The following is an 18,486-nucleotide window of genomic DNA, read 5'->3' on the forward strand; positions in this document are numbered from 1 at the left end:
GTTCGCGCTTAAATTAAAAGGCGCCAGATTTAAAAGACTGAGGGAAAATTACCACTAGCGAACAGTAGCTGCATTTCCATTACCCTTTAAATTGCGCAAATTAAAACTGCGAATTGAAAATAAGCCTAATGGAAACGCGTCAATTGTGCAAGAACTCCCGTATATCGCAAAAAAGCTTTTACGCTTGCATGAGGTGGTTTTTCAGGCAATTCGAATAAGGAATTATTTCACAAAACAGCAATGGAAACGTTTTTTTTTTCGCATTTAAAGGTCACATTAGATTAAATATAGTCAAAATCCCACAAAAAACAATTGCCATGACCTATCGCAAGAGGAGAAAATTACGTTTCAGTCACATTACATCGGTTAATGGAAACGGCATCATTTCGCAATACTTTTTAATCGACATTTATAAAATAGCGCCAAAGTTTTGCGCAAATCTGTAATGGAAATGCATTTCGCTCTGTTCCTCACACAGATCTGCTTTTTTACTTTATTTTTGAAATATGGTGTATGAATTTTGGTGCTTTATAGTCTTAAACAGCATATGGGTTTGAAACCACATTGTTTTATTCTTCGGATATTTAGTCATTTTCTAGCACTTTGTTCCATGTTTTATGTTTTTCCACCCTATATTTTTCAAAAGGGGTGTGACAAAATTAAGAAAATCATACTTTAAATACTAAAATGATGCTAGCATATGGAGATAAAATGGAATCTGGCTTTGATAAAATGTATGGGATCGATGAAATTATTATAACCAATTTCACACAAAAAATCCTAATTCATAATTAACATTTAATTATGTAAATATTGCTTGTTTTACTTTTAAAGTACAGACTCCTCTTTAAATGTTTTCTATATCTTTACAGATATAGTAATTTTCATATAAATGTGCATGTATGATTTCAGAGCTATACAGAGACAACAGATCAAAAGCAGTTAATTAAACATATTTTCAATAATATTTTAACAATATATATATTTTATATAAATTTTTTATATTGTTATTATATGTTTTATTTCCCTAGTATTCAAAATGAGTGTGACAAAATTAAGAAAGTCAAGATCTGGCTTTGACAAAATGTATGGTATTGATGAGATTCTTATAACCAATTTCACAAATAATAATAAAAAACACCCTAATTTATAATTAACATTTAATTATTTTAATAGTGCTTGTTTTACATTGAATGTACAGATTCCAGATAATTACAGACCCATATAATGCATTTATTTGCTGTTTTGTTTGTTTTTTTGTAAATATATGGGCCATTCTACAGAATTGGTTGGAAACGTATTTAAAAAAAAATAAATGTATGTATGCAAATTTTTATAATATCCAAGGAACACATTTCTAGTAATTGTGCAGTTAATTCTCATATTGTGTTTTCATAAAGTTTTGGAATATTTGTCCTCTCCCCAAATTTGTCACTATCGAAACAGTAATATATAATATTTTATATTTAATGAAAAGGGCTATATTGACCTATTAAGATTTTGCTACATATTTCTTGTAATATATATATTTTCTATTTTATTAAAACGTTTTCAGAGGCAAGTCAATAATAATTACAATTTTAACGATATTTCAGTGATTTATGAAATTTGTTTTATTTTGAATCCAATTTGTCTTTGTATAAGGCAAATGTTGAACATACTGATTTCAAACTTAAGGATTCATTAGTTTGAGTATATATTAAACCAAAAAGTAAACTTACAAAAATCTTAGTTAATAATTTAGTATACTTTATTTATGACAAAACATCCCATGTTTCAGTATTGACAGCACATTTTTGGTAGTGATAGTTATGTGATTCACAAAAAAAATAAAAAAATTATATATATATAATTTTTTTTTGTGAATTTTATTTTATGCAATTATTTTATTATTTTATAAAATAATTGCATAAAATTTTTATTTTATGAAAATTATTTTATGCAATTGTTTTTTTTTTAAGTGAAATTCCAAAAAAAAAAGAAAAAAAAATTATATATATATATATATATAATTTTTTTTTCTTTTTTTTTTTTGGAATTTCACTTTTAAAAAAAAACAATTGCATAAAATAATTTTTTCAATATTGTTTTCAAAAGTTAAAATTTAGAGGTTAGGGTTTGGAACAGCCACCTCCCAATTAAAAGTACCCAACAAATGATGATTTTATATATATATTAAGCTTACCATACTTTAAATATTATTATAGGTTTCAATAGATAATAGAAGGATCTTAGTAAACATCCAAGGTTTGAATACTTAAATTATTTTTAAATGTGTTTTTTGGTTGTGGGACAGCAGTTTGGACCATTTCTGTAGAATGGCCCATGACCACTGTATACTATATTTATACAACTATATTAAAAAAGAAAAGTCTCAGCATAACTCACATTATTAAAACATTAAAAATTCAGTTAGCAATGAGCAAATTGAATCGCAATTGACTTTCTTACCTTAATTTATTTGCACATTATATTGATTTTATTGTGATTGGCCTTTTGGAAATGCAACTTTAGTTGGTAAATGTGTTTTACAAGCAAACACGACACATTTTTATGTACGTATAATAATTGTATATTTTGGTTCCATGACACAATTTCGCACATATAACTCTTTAAACACCAAATGTACATAACATCACATTTATATTGCATCTTTGTAACACTTTTTTCTCATTTCATTTGTTTAAATGGACCACTGTTGCATTTTGAAGAATAAAGGTTAAAAACACAGTTGTCCACACACAATAATATCCATCACTAACATCAGATGTAACTACTACACGTCACAAAACATGAGTGGAATGACTTAAAACGCATAATTTCATTCACCTGCACATATGATAACACAATGACATTCTTTAAAAAAATGTAAACAAAGTACTAGGGCTGGCAGATATAGATACTCTCCTTCTGTCATTGATTGAATGGCAATGGAGAAGCATCTCTGAACATGAATGAGCAAGCATGGCGGGGTGACTGGAACAAGAGTTCTTCAATATACAGTTTCATTTAACTTAGATTTATTCACAGAGACAAAACAAAAGGGGGGGCACGTGGTTAAAAGCGCTTCGTCTATTTGAAGTCCAGCAGGTTGCAGTCGATTTTGTAGTACACATAGGGATAGTATTCTTGCTGGCTGAGGTTCAAGCCTGGAATATCCATGGCAGATTGCTGGAACAGGCAAAAGATGGCAACAGCATATATAAAACATAAAATAATTCCTTGTATTTAATAAACAACACAAAAACCCAGCCTACGGCCAAAAATAAACTTACGTCAATAATAGCAGCTGCACTGCTGTCCAGGTGCTTGTAAAGATCGTACAAAACTTCCCTCAGCTTCTTCATGTTCTTCTTGTTGGGCTGTAGCAGCATTGCTTGAAAGTTCACAGGCAATCCATATCTGTTTATTTACAAAAATATATATATTAATTAAATTAGTGATGCACCCATATGAAAATTATGGGATGAAACTGAAAATTCAGGATGCACTTGGTTGTCACAAATTTTTTTATTTAAAATTGTATTAAAATGATTACACCAAATTTTTTTTAGCTGAAAATCAAAAATGGAAAATATACTTTATTTAACAATAAATTTATAAAAATTTTCCAAATAACCAATACCCCAAAATTGCACATAAGGTAGTTTTTTGTCAACTTTTAAATACTGCATTCTACTACATTTTCTTGTTAAAATATAAAAATTAAAATAATAAATAAAAACTTACTTTGATTTTTTTTTTTTTTTTTTGGACTTCCAAAGAATTTTTGACTTTCAATTGATAATGTATATAAATGGTCCTTTCTAGTTCTAATAATCTAGTGATTATTGAGTTTATAGATACTGAATGGCTTTTCAGAGGCTAATGTTACATGACAATGTTCACCCAAAAAAAATAAAAAAAATTTTGCACATTCAGACAATTTTTCAGTTGCTGCAATACCAGTGCAACACTAATTTTATTTTAGATTTAAACCTATTTTCTCACTTTGCCTTCCTATATGTCTATCGCATTTAATAACAAATTTCTGGTTTAGTTTCAATAAATGCTTGTTGGGCTGGATAGAAGGTTCTCATAAACCATATTACATTACTCTTATTTCAACAGAAAACTCAAGGAATGTATGATTCCTCATAGGGCTGGACGACATAGACAAAATTTATCACAATTTTTTTCATATCAGTTGATATCAAGAATTATCACGATACATCAATATTTTATTTCTTTCAAGTTTAAAGGCAGATTTTTGCTCCGATGTGAAAGTTGTAAAGACCAGACGGTTAATTGTGGGGTTTAAATTATTCTTTATGATCAGAACATGACAAAAACCTGACGTTTTTAAATTCTGAACACTTTACGTCATTTTTCTTTAACTAAATAGATTAAAAATAATAAGGAAAAAATAACATTGTTATTTTGTTTTCACCTTTGTAATGGCTTTTTGGCAACTTTATTCTGTATGACTTTGTCACATTTTTAAAAAATTATATTTAAGTCTTTTAAAAATTCTAATTAAAATTAACAGAATAAGAACAAGTAGGATAAGAATTGTCAAGTTGCCAATCAAATGAAATCAGTATTAACAAAATGTATTTGTAGTACAGAGGTGGCACAGAACAAAAAAAAAGGCTCAGATGTGGCATGCGTGCAATCAAATTCATGTTGAGATTAATATTTTAAATATAAAATTTTGAATACAGAAATATTAAATGATTTAAAAGAAAAGACACTTTAAAAATTAAACTAAATCTGCCAGTAGGTGGCGGGAAGACACTGATTTCAGCCCTAATTCCTCATGATATGACCTAAGGAGATGTCGTATTGTGTCGCTACCTCAACACTGATTCCACAAAGACCCTCAGAGCCTTAATATGGACCCAAGCAATAAACGCCTCACTGAAGTTCACCTTCAGCCATCGAACAAGCGGACCCTGTAGAGGACACATGTATGAACCAGTTAAAAATATCCAACACTGGTGAACTAACATGCCAGTCACTTTGAAAATCCATCTCTCAGTCAGATGCATACAAACTGCTTTTTCTTGTCAGTTGAGAGTCTGGTCATCTCCTCCTTGTCTGCTTTCATTTCCTCCTCGTTGTACTGGAAGTCCCGAACCGTGAACCTGTAAAGCGGACACTGGGATGACTAAGACATTAAGATCCTTAAACTGGATATTCATGACCTAAATGGTGATTCATGACCACACAGTGGAGCTGAAATGGGCCGTTTACTTGTTTTCTCTGGCCTTGAGTCTGAAGTCATCGATGGCCTTTCTGAAGAGCGTGACGGTAAACAGGCCGCTTTCCTGGTCCTCAAAAAGCAAACTGTCGAGAACAAAATGAACACTAAAATAACAGAATCTCAAACGTCCCAGTCATATTTCACTCAAATTAAATGAGAATTGTATTTTGCATGAAGTCAAGAATTACTTAAAGCGGCAAAAACTGTTTTTTCATGCCCCTGTCAAGTTTGAGATTTTGGCCTTTTTGGTGTTTCATAAAGTGTTTTTTTTTTTTTCTCAGACTAGTGGAAAGAAAACATCCAAAAGACACTGTTAAGTGTTCCTTTTATAGCACTTTATCTATTTGTGTCAAAAGATTTCAATCACAATGCATATTTTTAAAGGCCATTTTCTCAAAATGAGTTTTTTCTCCTACACTAAGCCATTAATCTCCACTTTAATAACACTTACAAACAACTTGACATTTTTATTCTTGTCTATATCCTGAATGTTTTTACAGAGGGATTTGTTCATATATAATTTGCTGTATTTTAAACATTTTATTCCCCAAAAAGCGTAAAAAAAAATATTTAGTTATGTTGTCTGAATTATGGAGTGACAAAATGAGTTACCTCTTGATGAGTTTGACTCTTATGTCAAAAAATTTAACAAGAATTTTAAAACTGACTTCATCAAGTGTTTCGATTTTTGTACTAGAAATGTATGCAAATTGGCGCATATTTAATTAAATGATTGCTCATTTTAGAAAACTTGTAATGCAAAAATGTTTGCAATTATCAATGTAATCTAAACTAAACTATTAGTTCATTTTTACCCTATTCACCTGCAGTATCTCGCCTTAATGACAATAATGGCAATTACCAGGGAAATGGAGATAAAGACACTTGGTAAATGCTGTCTGTTTGTTCGGCTGCATTAGTTAATTGGTGTTCTTAGTAACCACCATGGCACTAATTTATCTAGTTAAGTCCTAAACATGTTTTCTTCACCCAGAGGTCAATCAGACACATTGATTAGTCTAGAATATCTCTAATCATTAGTCCAAACAACCTTTTGTACATCAGCTTTCCCAAAATCCCATAGAACTGTTGTTTTTTTAAATAAACACCTTTTAAAAAACACCTATTGAAATCACAGCATGTTCTTATTAGTACTTGAACATTTTTCCTTCATTTGTATTCTCTGAGGCATGATTCCTTAGACATGCAAGACATTTTAGGATTATAAACCTACATAAAAGTGAACGACTTTTGTTGTTAGTTTCTTACTTTGTAGATCGTGGCACCACCATTTCTGCAAGGGTCTCGTAAGTGCGCTGCCAGTCGGTATAATTTGTTCTAAAGGGTTAGAAAACTTGCTGTTAGTATGTGCATGAGAGAAATTCAACACAATAGTTTCATGCATTCATAAAGACGTTCAGAGAGGTAACTTTTTTGAATTAGGGCAATATATTTAAAAAAATATATTTTTATTTAAGAACATTTGAACATTTTATGTTTTGGAATTATGGAATATGGCAAAAAAAAAAAATTCTGAACATCTTACCAATTATTTTATTTAAATTATCAACTTAAAAATAAAAAAAATGCAACATGATTCAAATAACATTTAAACATTTTATGTTTTGCAAAAAAAAAAAAAATCATAATTATTTTCTTTCTTTCTTTTTTAATTTAAATTATCGACTTAAAAAAAATGTTTATTCAAAAAAAAATTTTTTTTCTTTATTAACCAGCTAGTTAAAGAATTCAAAATCTGATCATTTTATATATATATATATATATATATATATATATATATATATATATATAAATTGTGGCAAAACATTATATTTGAATTAAACAATAAATTCTGAAAAATTGCCCAGCCTATTTGGAATATGTCACTTACTTTGGCACCACCACTAGCATAGTAATGAGGTACTCAGAATCAAGCACAAAGTCTTCTTTCTTGACAATATCTGCCAAACTCCTAGTCAGCAGGCTCCCTCTGGTGAGACAATAAAAATGACACTGGTTCATTGGAAAATGAACTAAATCCCAAACCATAACTCTCAAAGTCAATGCTTTAATTTGTTATTTTCTTAAAGGAACAGTTCACCCAAAAACAGAAATTATGACAGATGTATAAACACTGATGCATTTGGAAAAGAGTTGCATAAATATTCTTTTAAAAAACATCACTTGTGTTCCATGAAAAACAAAATAATTTATATAAAATTTGTAAAGTGCATCATATATTCTGAACTTAATTAAAAAAAAAGCAATATAAGCTTATTCTAACAAATCATCAGTCCAAACAGCCATATGTACATCAGCTTTATCCAAATCCCATATAACTGTTGTTTTATTTTTTTAAATAAACCTTTTTAAAAACACCTACATTATTAAAATGAATGTGTTCCATGAAAAATAAAAATAACTTAATGAACCTAATAAAAAAAAAAATACAGGGTTTGTAAAGATACTGTAAAATGAAATTCCAGGACTTTCAAGGACTTTTCAAGCATTGCTATTCTGATTTTCAAGGACTTCAATCAGAGACCTCACCTCACTAAAACAATGTCTTATCTTTCAAATTCTAAAAAAAAGATAAATAAATTTGAAAAAATATACTAATAAAATGATATGCAAAGTTCCAACTCTGCAAAAAAGGCTTGTCTTACTTAGTATTTTTGTCTTGTTTCTAGTCAAATATCTAAAAATTTTTACATTGAGATTAATTTACTAAATAAGCAGAATGACGCAAGATATTTAGGCTTGTTTCCAGGGGGGAAAAACTAAATAAAGTGTGTTTTTCTTAAAACAAGTAAAATGATCTGCCAGTGGGGTAAGTAAAATACTCTTGTTCTAATTTCTAATTTTTAGATATTTTGACTAGAAACAAGACAAAAATACCAAATAAGACAAGCCTTTTTTTTTTTTTTTGCAGTGAATCTAAATCAAATGATTCATGATCCGTGCTCAGAATTCCCGATCTAAATAATGATTTGCAACCCATCGAAATTTGAAAATGAATGCCTCTTTTAATTTGATCTGGTTTTTGCTAGTGAATCGCTTGAAATGAATGATCAAAGTCACAAGTTTGAATCGATTGGAGCAGTTCCGGCGTAAATGACTCACTTAATTGATTCGGTTCATCTTTTCCTCTTTTCAAATCTTCAGCCATGTTAGCTCTCTTACCTCACTAGTTTTATGACATTAACTGAAATAAGTGGTAAAAAAAAAAAGTATGATGTTTTTGAAAATTGTGTGAATTTTGCATGAAAAAATATATGCTTAGTGAAAAAATTAAACATTTTTGTTTCAATAATTCAAGCACTTTCCAAGTACCTTTTCCGAAATTTAACTAATTTCAAGGGTTTTCCAGGCCTTAAATTTCAAAAAGTCAAATTCAAGCACTTTGTACAAGCCTTGTTAATATCAATGCATCCAAACAAATAAATGTTTTCCAGGTAGCCCAAATAATAAATATGAAATAAACCCCCTAAAAATAAGATTTAGTCTGATATGACTGAAGTTACTCACGCATTCTTCCTCTCTAGATTCTGTAAGTTTCCCTTCAGATTGTTGTAGGCTGACGCTCGAGCCTTCAGGTCGTTGTCAATCTGTGAGACTTGCTGTTGAACAGCAGGGGGAGAGAGTTTCATTCAAAACAGCATCTGAGACGACATTCACCAGAACAGCATGACTCCATATCAATAATATACAAAAAACAGAGCTCAGAGATATTCAGATGTTCACAATACATTCCCAACCAGATCACTTGCCTTGGATACAATCTCAGAAATGTTCTTCAAGGATTGTTTGATAGGGTACTTGGCCATGTCCCACTGGAATCTCGTGACGTAGGTGACCAGATCGACTGAAACGCAGCACAGAAAACAAAAATTAATTACCAAAACCAGCATCAGTGTCTGAACCCCTTTTATACCACAGTGATTCTGACCTCCGTTGGCCAACAGGTTCTCCTGGACTTTATCTCGACTGTCCTCCAACACGTCGGCCATGTACTGAGCCACCTTTTTCACCACACTGTGAACGACATCAAAAGACATCACAGCCCTCTGAAAACTCTCTCTGATTCTCCAAAATTGGACGTTCTCCAAAACACAGAAGTCCTCAAAGCATCACATATATCAGATGATTCAGAAACACTGAGGTGTCCAAGAAAGCCCAGTTTCATTTGGTAAAATGGCATCGGATAACGCCACAAAAAAGCTTTTTCAAATGTGAGAATACTCTGACTGTCTACTATAGAATGCAACAAATAGTATGGTGTATTTGCCAAATCAAGCAAAAACAAAATACAGGCAATACAGTTGATGCAAAAGTTTATGTACACCTTTCAGAATCTGCAAAATGTTAATTATTTTACCAATCTACAAAATGCATGTTATTTAGTACAGATCTGAACAAGATATTTCACATAGAAGCTGTTTACATAGTCTACAAGAGAAAATAATAGTTGAATTTATAAAAATGACCCTTAGTACTGCGCTGTTACCTGAATGATCCACAGCTGTGTTTTTTGTTTAGTGATAGTTGTTCATGAGTCCCTTGTTTGTCCTGAACAGTTAAACTGTCTGCTGTTCTTCAGAAAAGTCCTTTACATCCCACAAATTCTTTGATTTTTCAGCATTTTTCTGTATTTGAACCCTTTCCGACAATGACTGTATGATTTTGAGATCCATCTTTTCACACTGAGGACAACTGAGGGACTCATATGCAACTATTACAGAAGGTTCAAACACTCACTGATGCTCCAGAAGGAAAAAACATGCATTAAGATGATTTTTTATTTTATTTTGAATTCGAAAATCAGGGTAAATTTCACTTATTTTGTCTTTTGGGAAATATGTATTGTTTTCTGCAGCTTCTGAAAAGCAGTGCTAACTGAAAAAAAATGCTGTTTTAAATCTAATATACAAGTATAATATAAAAAAAAAGTACAGATCTTAATTATGTTCAAAAGTTTTCACCCCCGGCTCTTAATGCATGTTTTTTTTCTTCTGGAGCATCAGTGAGTGTTTGAACCTTCTGTAATAGTTTCATATGAGTCCCTCAGTTGTCCTCAGTGTGAAAAGATGGATCTCAAAATCATACAGTCATTGTTGGAAAGCATTTAAATACACAAAACTGCTAAAAACAAAGAAGGATTTTTATTAAAAAAAAAAAACAGCTGTGGATCATTCAGGTAACAACATAGTATTAGGAATTAAGTGTATGTAAACTTTTGAACAGGGTCATTTTTATAAATTCAACTATTTTTTTATTTTGTGGACTATATGTAAACAACTTTTATGTGAAATATCTTATTCAGGGCAGTACTAGATGAAAAAAATAGCATGCCTTTTGTATGGTCCCTCTTATTTTGGTCAAATAATTAACACTTAGCAGATTCTTCTAAGGTGTGTGTAAACTTTTGACTTCAACTGTATGTGACCCTGGACCACAAAACCAGTCATAAGGTTAAATTTGACAAAACTGAGATTTATACATCATATAATAAATGAATAAATAAGCAATAAATAAGCTTTCTATTGATGTATGGTTTGTTAGGATAGGACAATATTTGGCTGAGATACATCTATTTGAAATCAGAAATCTGAGGATGCAAAAAAATCTAAAAGACTGAGAAAATCACCTTTAAAGTTGTCCAAATTAAGTTCTTAACAATGCATATTACAAACCAAAAATTACATTTTGATATGTTTACAGTAGGAATTTTACAAAAAGTCTTCATGGAACATGAACTTTACTTAATTTCTCAATGATTTTTGGCATAAAAGAAAAATCTAAAATTTTGACCCATGCAATGTATTTTTGGCTATTGCTACAAATATACCCCAGCGACTTAAGACTGGTTTTGTGGTCCAGGGTCACGTATATCAGACATATGGTCTGGTGATCCTCCAAAATGACGTCTGTGCATGTAAATCTGGATTGATTCCTGCTGTTATGTTAAAATAACAAAAAGCTGACAGGAAGTAATATGACCAAAGCACACTTTGAGTGTCTTTTATCATGGTTCTAAAGCAAAAACACTTGAGGAATATGTTTGACTTCAGAGCAAACAGTAAAAATAGAATCTCACATCTAAGGATGAGCTATAAGTCATGTAATTTAAATATGATCACAAAAAGGGAAGCTAGCACGTCAGCAAACTGCTAATAACTAATTTTAGACAGATGCCGCAGTAACCTCACCTATATATGAGATTCCTCACCGCACAAAAGTAAAGAAACGCACATAAAGTGTTCTGACTGAATTCTGAACACTGATATAGTGTTAGTAGAAGCCACAACAACTCAAATCTGCAAGACGTTAGATTCGTTTAGGCAGAAAGGCCTTCACATGACTATTATAGTCATGCTACATTGAAAAAATGCTGTAGAAAATGTTTAACCTAGAAAGTGAATGCACAACTTATCCCACACTGTTTGTGTTACATATGTGACCCTGGACCACAAAACCAGTCTTAAGTCGCTGGGGTATATTTGTAGCAATAGCCAAAAATACATTGCATGGGTCAAAATTATTGATTTTTCTTTTATGCCAAAAATCATTAGGAAATTAAGTAAAGATCATGTTCCATGAAGATTTTTTGTAAAATTCCTACTGTAAACCTATCAAAATGTAATTTTTGATTAGTAATATGCATTGCTAAGAACTTAATTTGGACAACTTTAAAGGTGTTTTTCTCAGTATTTTGATTTTTTGCACCCTCAGATTCCAGATTTTCAAATAGATGTATCTCGGCCAAATATTGTCCTATCCTAACAAACCATATATCAATAGAAAGCTTATTTATTGAGCTTTCATATGATGTATATATCTCAGTTTTGTAAAATTTAACCTTATGACTGGTTTTGTGGTCCAGGGTCACATATAAGAATAAAAACAGTGCACGAATTTAAAGGGATAGTTCACCCAAAAATGAAAATGTGATGTTTATCTGCTTACTCCCAGGGCATCCAAGATGTAGGTGACTTTGTTTCTTCAGTAGAACACAAACGAAGATTTTTTAACTCAACATTTGCAGTCTGTCAGTCATATAATGGCAGTCAATGGGCACCAAATCTTTAAGAGTAAAAAAAAAAAACATACACAGACAAAACTAAAATTAAACCCTATGGCTTGTGACGATAGACTGACAGACTGCAACGTAGGGCTGCTTGATTTTGGCAAAAGTCAAAATCACAATTTTTTTGGTCAATATTGTATTTAACAAGATTATGACTGGGTCCAGAACTTTATATTAGAGATCAATTTAAAGATGGCAATACAGCAGAAAAAAGATGCACAAAAAACAGTGCTTTTAAAATAAAAACACTGGTCTAAATTAGTCTAACAATACTACAGAAATTAAATGTAATTATTTGAATGTAAAATAAAACAGCGTCTTCACTGCAATAGTTAAACATGCTTTGTTTCTTATTAAAACTACTAAAGTCCTTCATTCAAGAGCAGTGAGTGACTTTTCTCTTTGTATTTTTAGGTTTTATTAAGATTAAGCACAGAGATGGTAGAAGGAACATTTGTTTCTGCTTTAAGTACAACACGGATCCAATATACTGTTACACACATATGTTCATTCTCAACGGTTTATGATCATTTAAGACAGAACTGACAAGGGTTTACATGAATAATCACCAAGCGCCTCATTTCAAATATTTTGGTGTGTATTTGAGCGTTTAGGCAGCACCTTGAGCTAAAAGATAACTTCACATGTCCGTGTTCTGCTCCGTCTCTGAGCGCAAACACAGAACAGCGCAAGTTTGCTTATGTGCTTTTAAAAACACAACATCAAAGAAGCATTAATAATCAAGCACGTCCCGTTTTATGAAAGTCACGTTACATGATTTTGCTGATTTGCATGTGAAATTAGGCTTTTATGGAGGAGCGAAATCACACCACTGGTAAGGGGAAGGAATGGGACGTAATAATCTTTATCTCAATTACTGCATTTTCATCATCTTTTGAAGCAGAAATCAAATTGAACCTGAATTTCGATTAATTGCACAGCCCTACTGCAACGGTTTGAGTTCAAAATCTTTGTTTGTGTTCTACTGAAGAAACAAAGTCACCTACATCTTGGATGCCCTGGGGGTAAGCAGATAAACATCACAGTTTCATTTTTGGCTGAAATAAACCTTTAATGTGATCGACAATAAACCAGGTTGGACAAGGGACCTAGAAGACCTAGAATTAAAAAACAGAGACTTGAGAGTCAAGATCCAAGGAATTGTGGTCCTTAATGTAAAAAAAAAAGACTTTACCTCTCAACAAAAGCGTCCAGCTTGGCCAGCTCATCGGACAGCCCCACTAGGACATCTAATGTCCCGACCTGCAGCGTTTAGAAAAGAGAAACACTTTGATCACCATCCAGTATAATGAAGCAATACAAACACAGCCAGGCTGGATTTGATCAGCATCGGCTCATAGAGACATCAGGGGCCGCCGGTGCTTAGAGTGGCGCCGCCTCTGTTCTCATCCTATCAGGCAGAAACTGACCGCTCAAGATGACATAGGACAGCAGGGTCACTCCACCCTGGGCAATAGGAACGAGACATATGCATTTGCTCTGAAAAAAGCTGATTTTAGTTTCAGTCCAAGGAACCGTCCATGCAACATGTCACAAAAAAGTCTGTGAACAGTTTAAAAAAATGATGCAAACAAACTGTCGTATTAAGAGTTTTTAAATTGGGGGCATCGAATGCAAAACTCACTTTTCCATGTTGTTTGCACATTAACGTGTGTTGGCAGTTTGTGTGCACAACCACCCTACAATGATAAAAATCCACCCAGTGCTATTTTTTTTTTATCTTTAAAGTAATATCCCCTTTTTAAAATCAGCTCATTCTCAGCTTCTTGTCAGTTGATTGACATGAGCACCTTACCTTAGCCCCGCCCACACCGAGCTGAAAGTCCCAATACAATCGTCATTGTGTGACTCAGGTGCAGAGGAAGACTCTGATTGAGTGATTGAGGTGTTCTGTTGTCGGATGTAATAATGAACACGGCAGTAGTCACTTACTACCAACAGCTGAGCCGCTGAAGACACAAAGGATAATGTTACTTTCGTTTTTGAAAGGAAAGTGTCGATCCCGATCTACACATGCTTCTAGTTCATGCGATTCATTCGTGATGCAGCTTCACCCACAGCAGAAGTGAGTTTAAGTTTTTTAATGCATCTTTGCAAACAGCCTTTCTCAATAATGTGCTTGCTGGCAAAATGCAGCTAAAGTAAACATTACGTCTCATAATCCCACATCAGAGAGGGGCGGGGCAAGCAGAGCTCATTTGCATTTAAAGGGACCATGCAATAAAATGAGCTGATTTTGACTTGGTAAAATGGTGTTTTTCTTACACTACTATTGAGAATTTATTTTAAGTATATTATAGACTTTTCATTAAGACCCTAAATAATCATATTAACGTGTGGAAAATGGACATCCGATGACCCCTTTAAAGGTTTAAAAAATAATTTACCTGTAGAGAAAATAGAGTATTCAACAGTTCATATTAATCATTCCAGAGAGCCATTCAGCTCAAGACTGTAAAAAGAGGAAGAGGAAGAGACTGTGACCTTGAGATCGGGAATGTTGAACTTGCTGTTGGTGGAGAGGTTGTTTGTGCGGGTTGTGGCCATCATTAGTTTGTCCCATGTCTGCTGGCAGGTTTTCTCTCCAGGAGCAGAAATCAACCAGAACTCAGTCATGGCTGCTGACGAGTGACAAACAGAGACTCTAAAGCAGAAAGACATTAATATAGTCATCAAAGTGCACAAACTTCATAATGTACCACCAACTCTAACAAAGATATTTAAGGTAGTGTTTTAGAGGCCTTCAAATTAAGAAAAAGCAACAATACTTTCATTAAAGATCCTTAACAATTCAGATTTTTACTTCCCCCATTTATAGATGTAAGTTGTATTTTATACAGATTTCTGGCATCAGTCATGCGAATTAAAAGATTTCAATTCTACTTTCTCAAGAAAATGCAACAATATTTTCATTAAAACATATAACAGATATGTTCAACATATAATTTCTTTTCAGTAATTCCGATTTTTACTTGCCCTGTCACAAAAAATAAATAAAGAAAGAAAAACATTTTTAGATGTTTCAGGAAACTATTCATTTATATTTTCATGTAATATTGTGTTTTATTTTGGGGTAAAAATTATATTTTGTAGAGATTTCTTGCATTGATTTCCTTTCGTATGTCAGGTATTAGTTATGTGAATTAAAAGATTTCAATTCTACTTTTCCAGGAAAATACAACACTATTTTCATTAAAAATCATTAACAATAACAATTTCTTTTCAGTAATTTAGATTTTACTTGCCCTGTCACCACAAAAATAAATAAATAAATAAAATCACAAAAATATTCCGGTGTTCCAGAAAAATATACATTTATAATTTCATTTAATATTACTTTTTGGTTTATTTTAATTCTACTTTTTCAAGAAAATGCAACAATATTGTCATAAGAAAATCCTTAATATTAAGAAATTTGTTTCAGTATTTAGTATTTTAATTCAGATTTTTACTTGTCCTGTCACAAAAAAACAAACAAAATAAAAACTATTTTATGTTTTAGGAAAATATACATTTATATTTTTAATTTAATATTGGGTTTTATTATTTTTGTGTAAAAATTATATTTTATAGAGATTTCTAGCATCGATTTCCTTACCAGCTATCAGTCATGTGAATTAAAAGATTTTAATTCTACTTTTTCAAGAAAATGCAACAATATTTTCATTAAAAAAATCCTTAACAATAAGAAGTCAGATTTTCTTATTGCCCTGGCACAAAAAAAGAAGATTGTTGTTTTATGAAGATATACATTTATATTTTAATTTAATATTGGGTTTTATTTCTGGCAAGAAAATGCAACAATATTTTCACTAAAAAGTCCTTGACAATAAAAATGTATTTTCAGTAATACAGATTTTACTTGCCCTGTTTTTACAAAAATAAATCAATGTAAAAAATCTAAAAAATATTTAGATGTTCCAGAAATACATTTATTTTTTCAATTAATATTCAGATTTATTATTTTTGGGTCAAATTTGTCTATTTTATAGATATTTCTGGCGTTTGTTTCCTTTCGTATGTCAGGTATCAATCATGCAAATGAAAAGATTCGAATTCTACTTTTTTTTTTTTAAGAAAATGCAACAATATTTTAATTAAAAACCCTTAATAAGAATTTATTTTCAGTTATTTAGATTTTACTTGCCCTGTCACCACAAAAATAAATAAACAAATAAATAAAATTAGAAACATTTTTAGATGTTTCAGGAAAATAAATATTTATAAATCAGTACATATTTATTTACAGTTCTGAAAAATATAAACTAATTTATAAATAGTTATTTATTTAAACCCAAGGTTTTCTGTCACACAGAACTTCTTCTGTCACACAGAAAATCTTAATTTTGAATATACTGTCATGCTATTTGACAACTAATAAAAACAATATATTTTTTATATATTTTTTGTTGTCAGAAGAGCAGATATGATTAATTTTGGACATGGACAGACTTGATTGATTCATTTCCTCAAAATGAATGACAGTCACGAGTTGAAGCATCAGATCGACCTTGAATGGACAGTGTCTGATTACAGTAATAATCTGAGCAGATATCAGATGTTTGATCATTTAAGGCTGTTACTGATGACCATTTAATATCAGATTGTCCAGAACTAAAACCATCACAACATAAACACGCAGTATTTCATTCATACAGAACAAGACAACCAAACAAATACACTCAAATCTGCAATATGCCACCTTTGAGATGTTTAATATCAATTAACAACCTAAAAACACAAATAATTCATTCCAAGTCAGTCACATAAACAAAAGCTAAACCCCGGACAGATTTAATCCACACACTAGCAAACACAGCTAACGTTCAATCTGCAGACGATCACACAAACAACCGTTAAATCTAGCGTTCCTCCTGCGGATCTTACCTGATTTCAACGTGAACGAGATGATCAGACGATTACTTGGTAGTTTTAACTAAATAATTTCCAAAGGATCAGTCTTACGATTTGATATTCATAATGACACTACAGTGTTTCCAAAGGCTTCACTCACTGTCAGCTGATCGACTGCTGTCAACTGCGCATGCGCAGACACTGGCCACAGCGACACCTGCCGATCTGGAGTCATTATCACAGCTTTTTCCATTTTAGAACATGATTTGCGTTGAGAACACTAGGCCTATGTTTGTTTTGCACTACTAGGCCACAAATATATTAAACAAAATCTTAAGGAAATAAAACCGAAAATACAGGGAGGTTTTCATTTATTATATATATTTTTTTGTATATAATACTTGTATATTTTATATAAAATATATTTATATTAGATATAATATTATTATATATTTATATAATATATAATATTTTATTCTAGCTTTATTTCAATGAACAAAAATGTTTTTAATATTTAAAAGATTAACAATAAAATTATGTTTGTTTTAGTTAATGAAAATAACCCTGATTTATTTGAGTATATATATGAATTAATATTTTTATACTAATGTTTTATTAATATTTTCATATAATAGTTTAATCTTACTAATCTTATGTGCTTTTGTCATTTCACTTTTTTTATATTGTAATTTAGGTTTTATTTATTTGTATTTAAGCATTAGTTCAGTTTGTAATTAAATAAAAAAATGTAAATACAATTTTAAATACTAAAATATTTCATTTCAAATTTTCATTTACTTTATTTTTTGTATAGAATATTTTATTTTATTTCAGCTTATTTTCAATGTTGTTAATATTTATTGCTTTAGTTGATGAAATATATACTATTACATGTTTTATTAATATTTTATATAATAGTGTGATGTGTGCTTTTGTAATTTCTCTTTTTATAATGTTATTTAGGTTTTATTTATTTTTATAGCATTAGTTTAGTTTTTAGTTAATTCGATTATTTATTTATTTTAGTTCTTCAACTTAATTTAAATACAATTTTAAAATATTTCATTTCAAAATTTCATTTATAAATATATTTTTATATAATATTTATATTTTATTATTTATATACTATTACATGTTTTATTAATATTTTTATATAATAGTTAAATTATTTACTACTTTTGTTATGTGCTTTTGTCATTTCTCTTTTTTATACTGTTATTTAGGTTTTATTTATTTTTATTTAAGCATTAGTTCAGTTTGTAATTAATTAGATTTTCTT

General features: G+C 30.8%; 1 protein-coding gene across 2 annotated transcripts; it reads right to left on the minus strand.

Moving 5' to 3' along the window:
* Positions 1–2,456: 2,456 nt before the first annotated feature.
* Positions 2,457–17,381, minus strand: atp6v1c1a (ATPase H+ transporting V1 subunit C1a). Of its 2 annotated transcripts, XM_073847213.1 has the most exons (13): positions 17,241–17,381; positions 14,838–14,997; positions 13,528–13,595; positions 9,195–9,280; positions 9,016–9,110; positions 8,774–8,865; positions 7,137–7,235; positions 6,515–6,583; positions 5,236–5,328; positions 5,033–5,126; positions 4,837–4,934; positions 3,276–3,402; positions 2,457–3,171 (listed from the first exon to the last, which is right to left on the minus strand). In XM_073847213.1, exons 2-13 carry the CDS (start codon positions 14,967–14,969, stop codon positions 3,073–3,075), a joined length of 1,152 nt encoding a protein of 383 aa, XP_073703314.1. In that variant the 5' UTR covers positions 14,970–14,997; positions 17,241–17,381; the 3' UTR covers positions 2,457–3,072. The 2 variants fall into 2 exon arrangements, with proteins under 2 accessions (XP_073703314.1, XP_073703313.1); XM_073847212.1 differs by having other exon boundaries at positions 9,016–9,280.
* Between the last annotated feature and the right edge of the window lie 1,105 nt (positions 17,382–18,486).

This window comes from Garra rufa, chromosome 9 (genome assembly GCF_049309525.1).
Source record: "Garra rufa chromosome 9, GarRuf1.0, whole genome shotgun sequence".
NCBI classification, from domain to species: domain Eukaryota; kingdom Metazoa; phylum Chordata; class Actinopteri; order Cypriniformes; family Cyprinidae; genus Garra; species Garra rufa.

What these genes read in the sequence shown, in the direction of transcription:
- atp6v1c1a (XM_073847212.1), bottom strand. Translation starts at nt 14,969, where the DNA reads ATGACTGAGTTCTGGTTGATTTCTGCTCCTGGAGAGAAAACCTGCCAG. An exon ending in CTGACAAGAAAAAGCAGTTT is followed by an intron (nt 4,935 to 5,032) that starts GTATGCATCTGA and finishes TGTCCTCTACAG; the next exon opens with GGTCCGCTTGTTCGATGGCT. An exon ending in TTTGTGGAATCAGTGTTGAG is followed by an intron (nt 3,403 to 4,836) that starts GTAGCGACACAA and finishes GTAAATAAACAG; the next exon opens with ATATGGATTGCCTGTGAACT.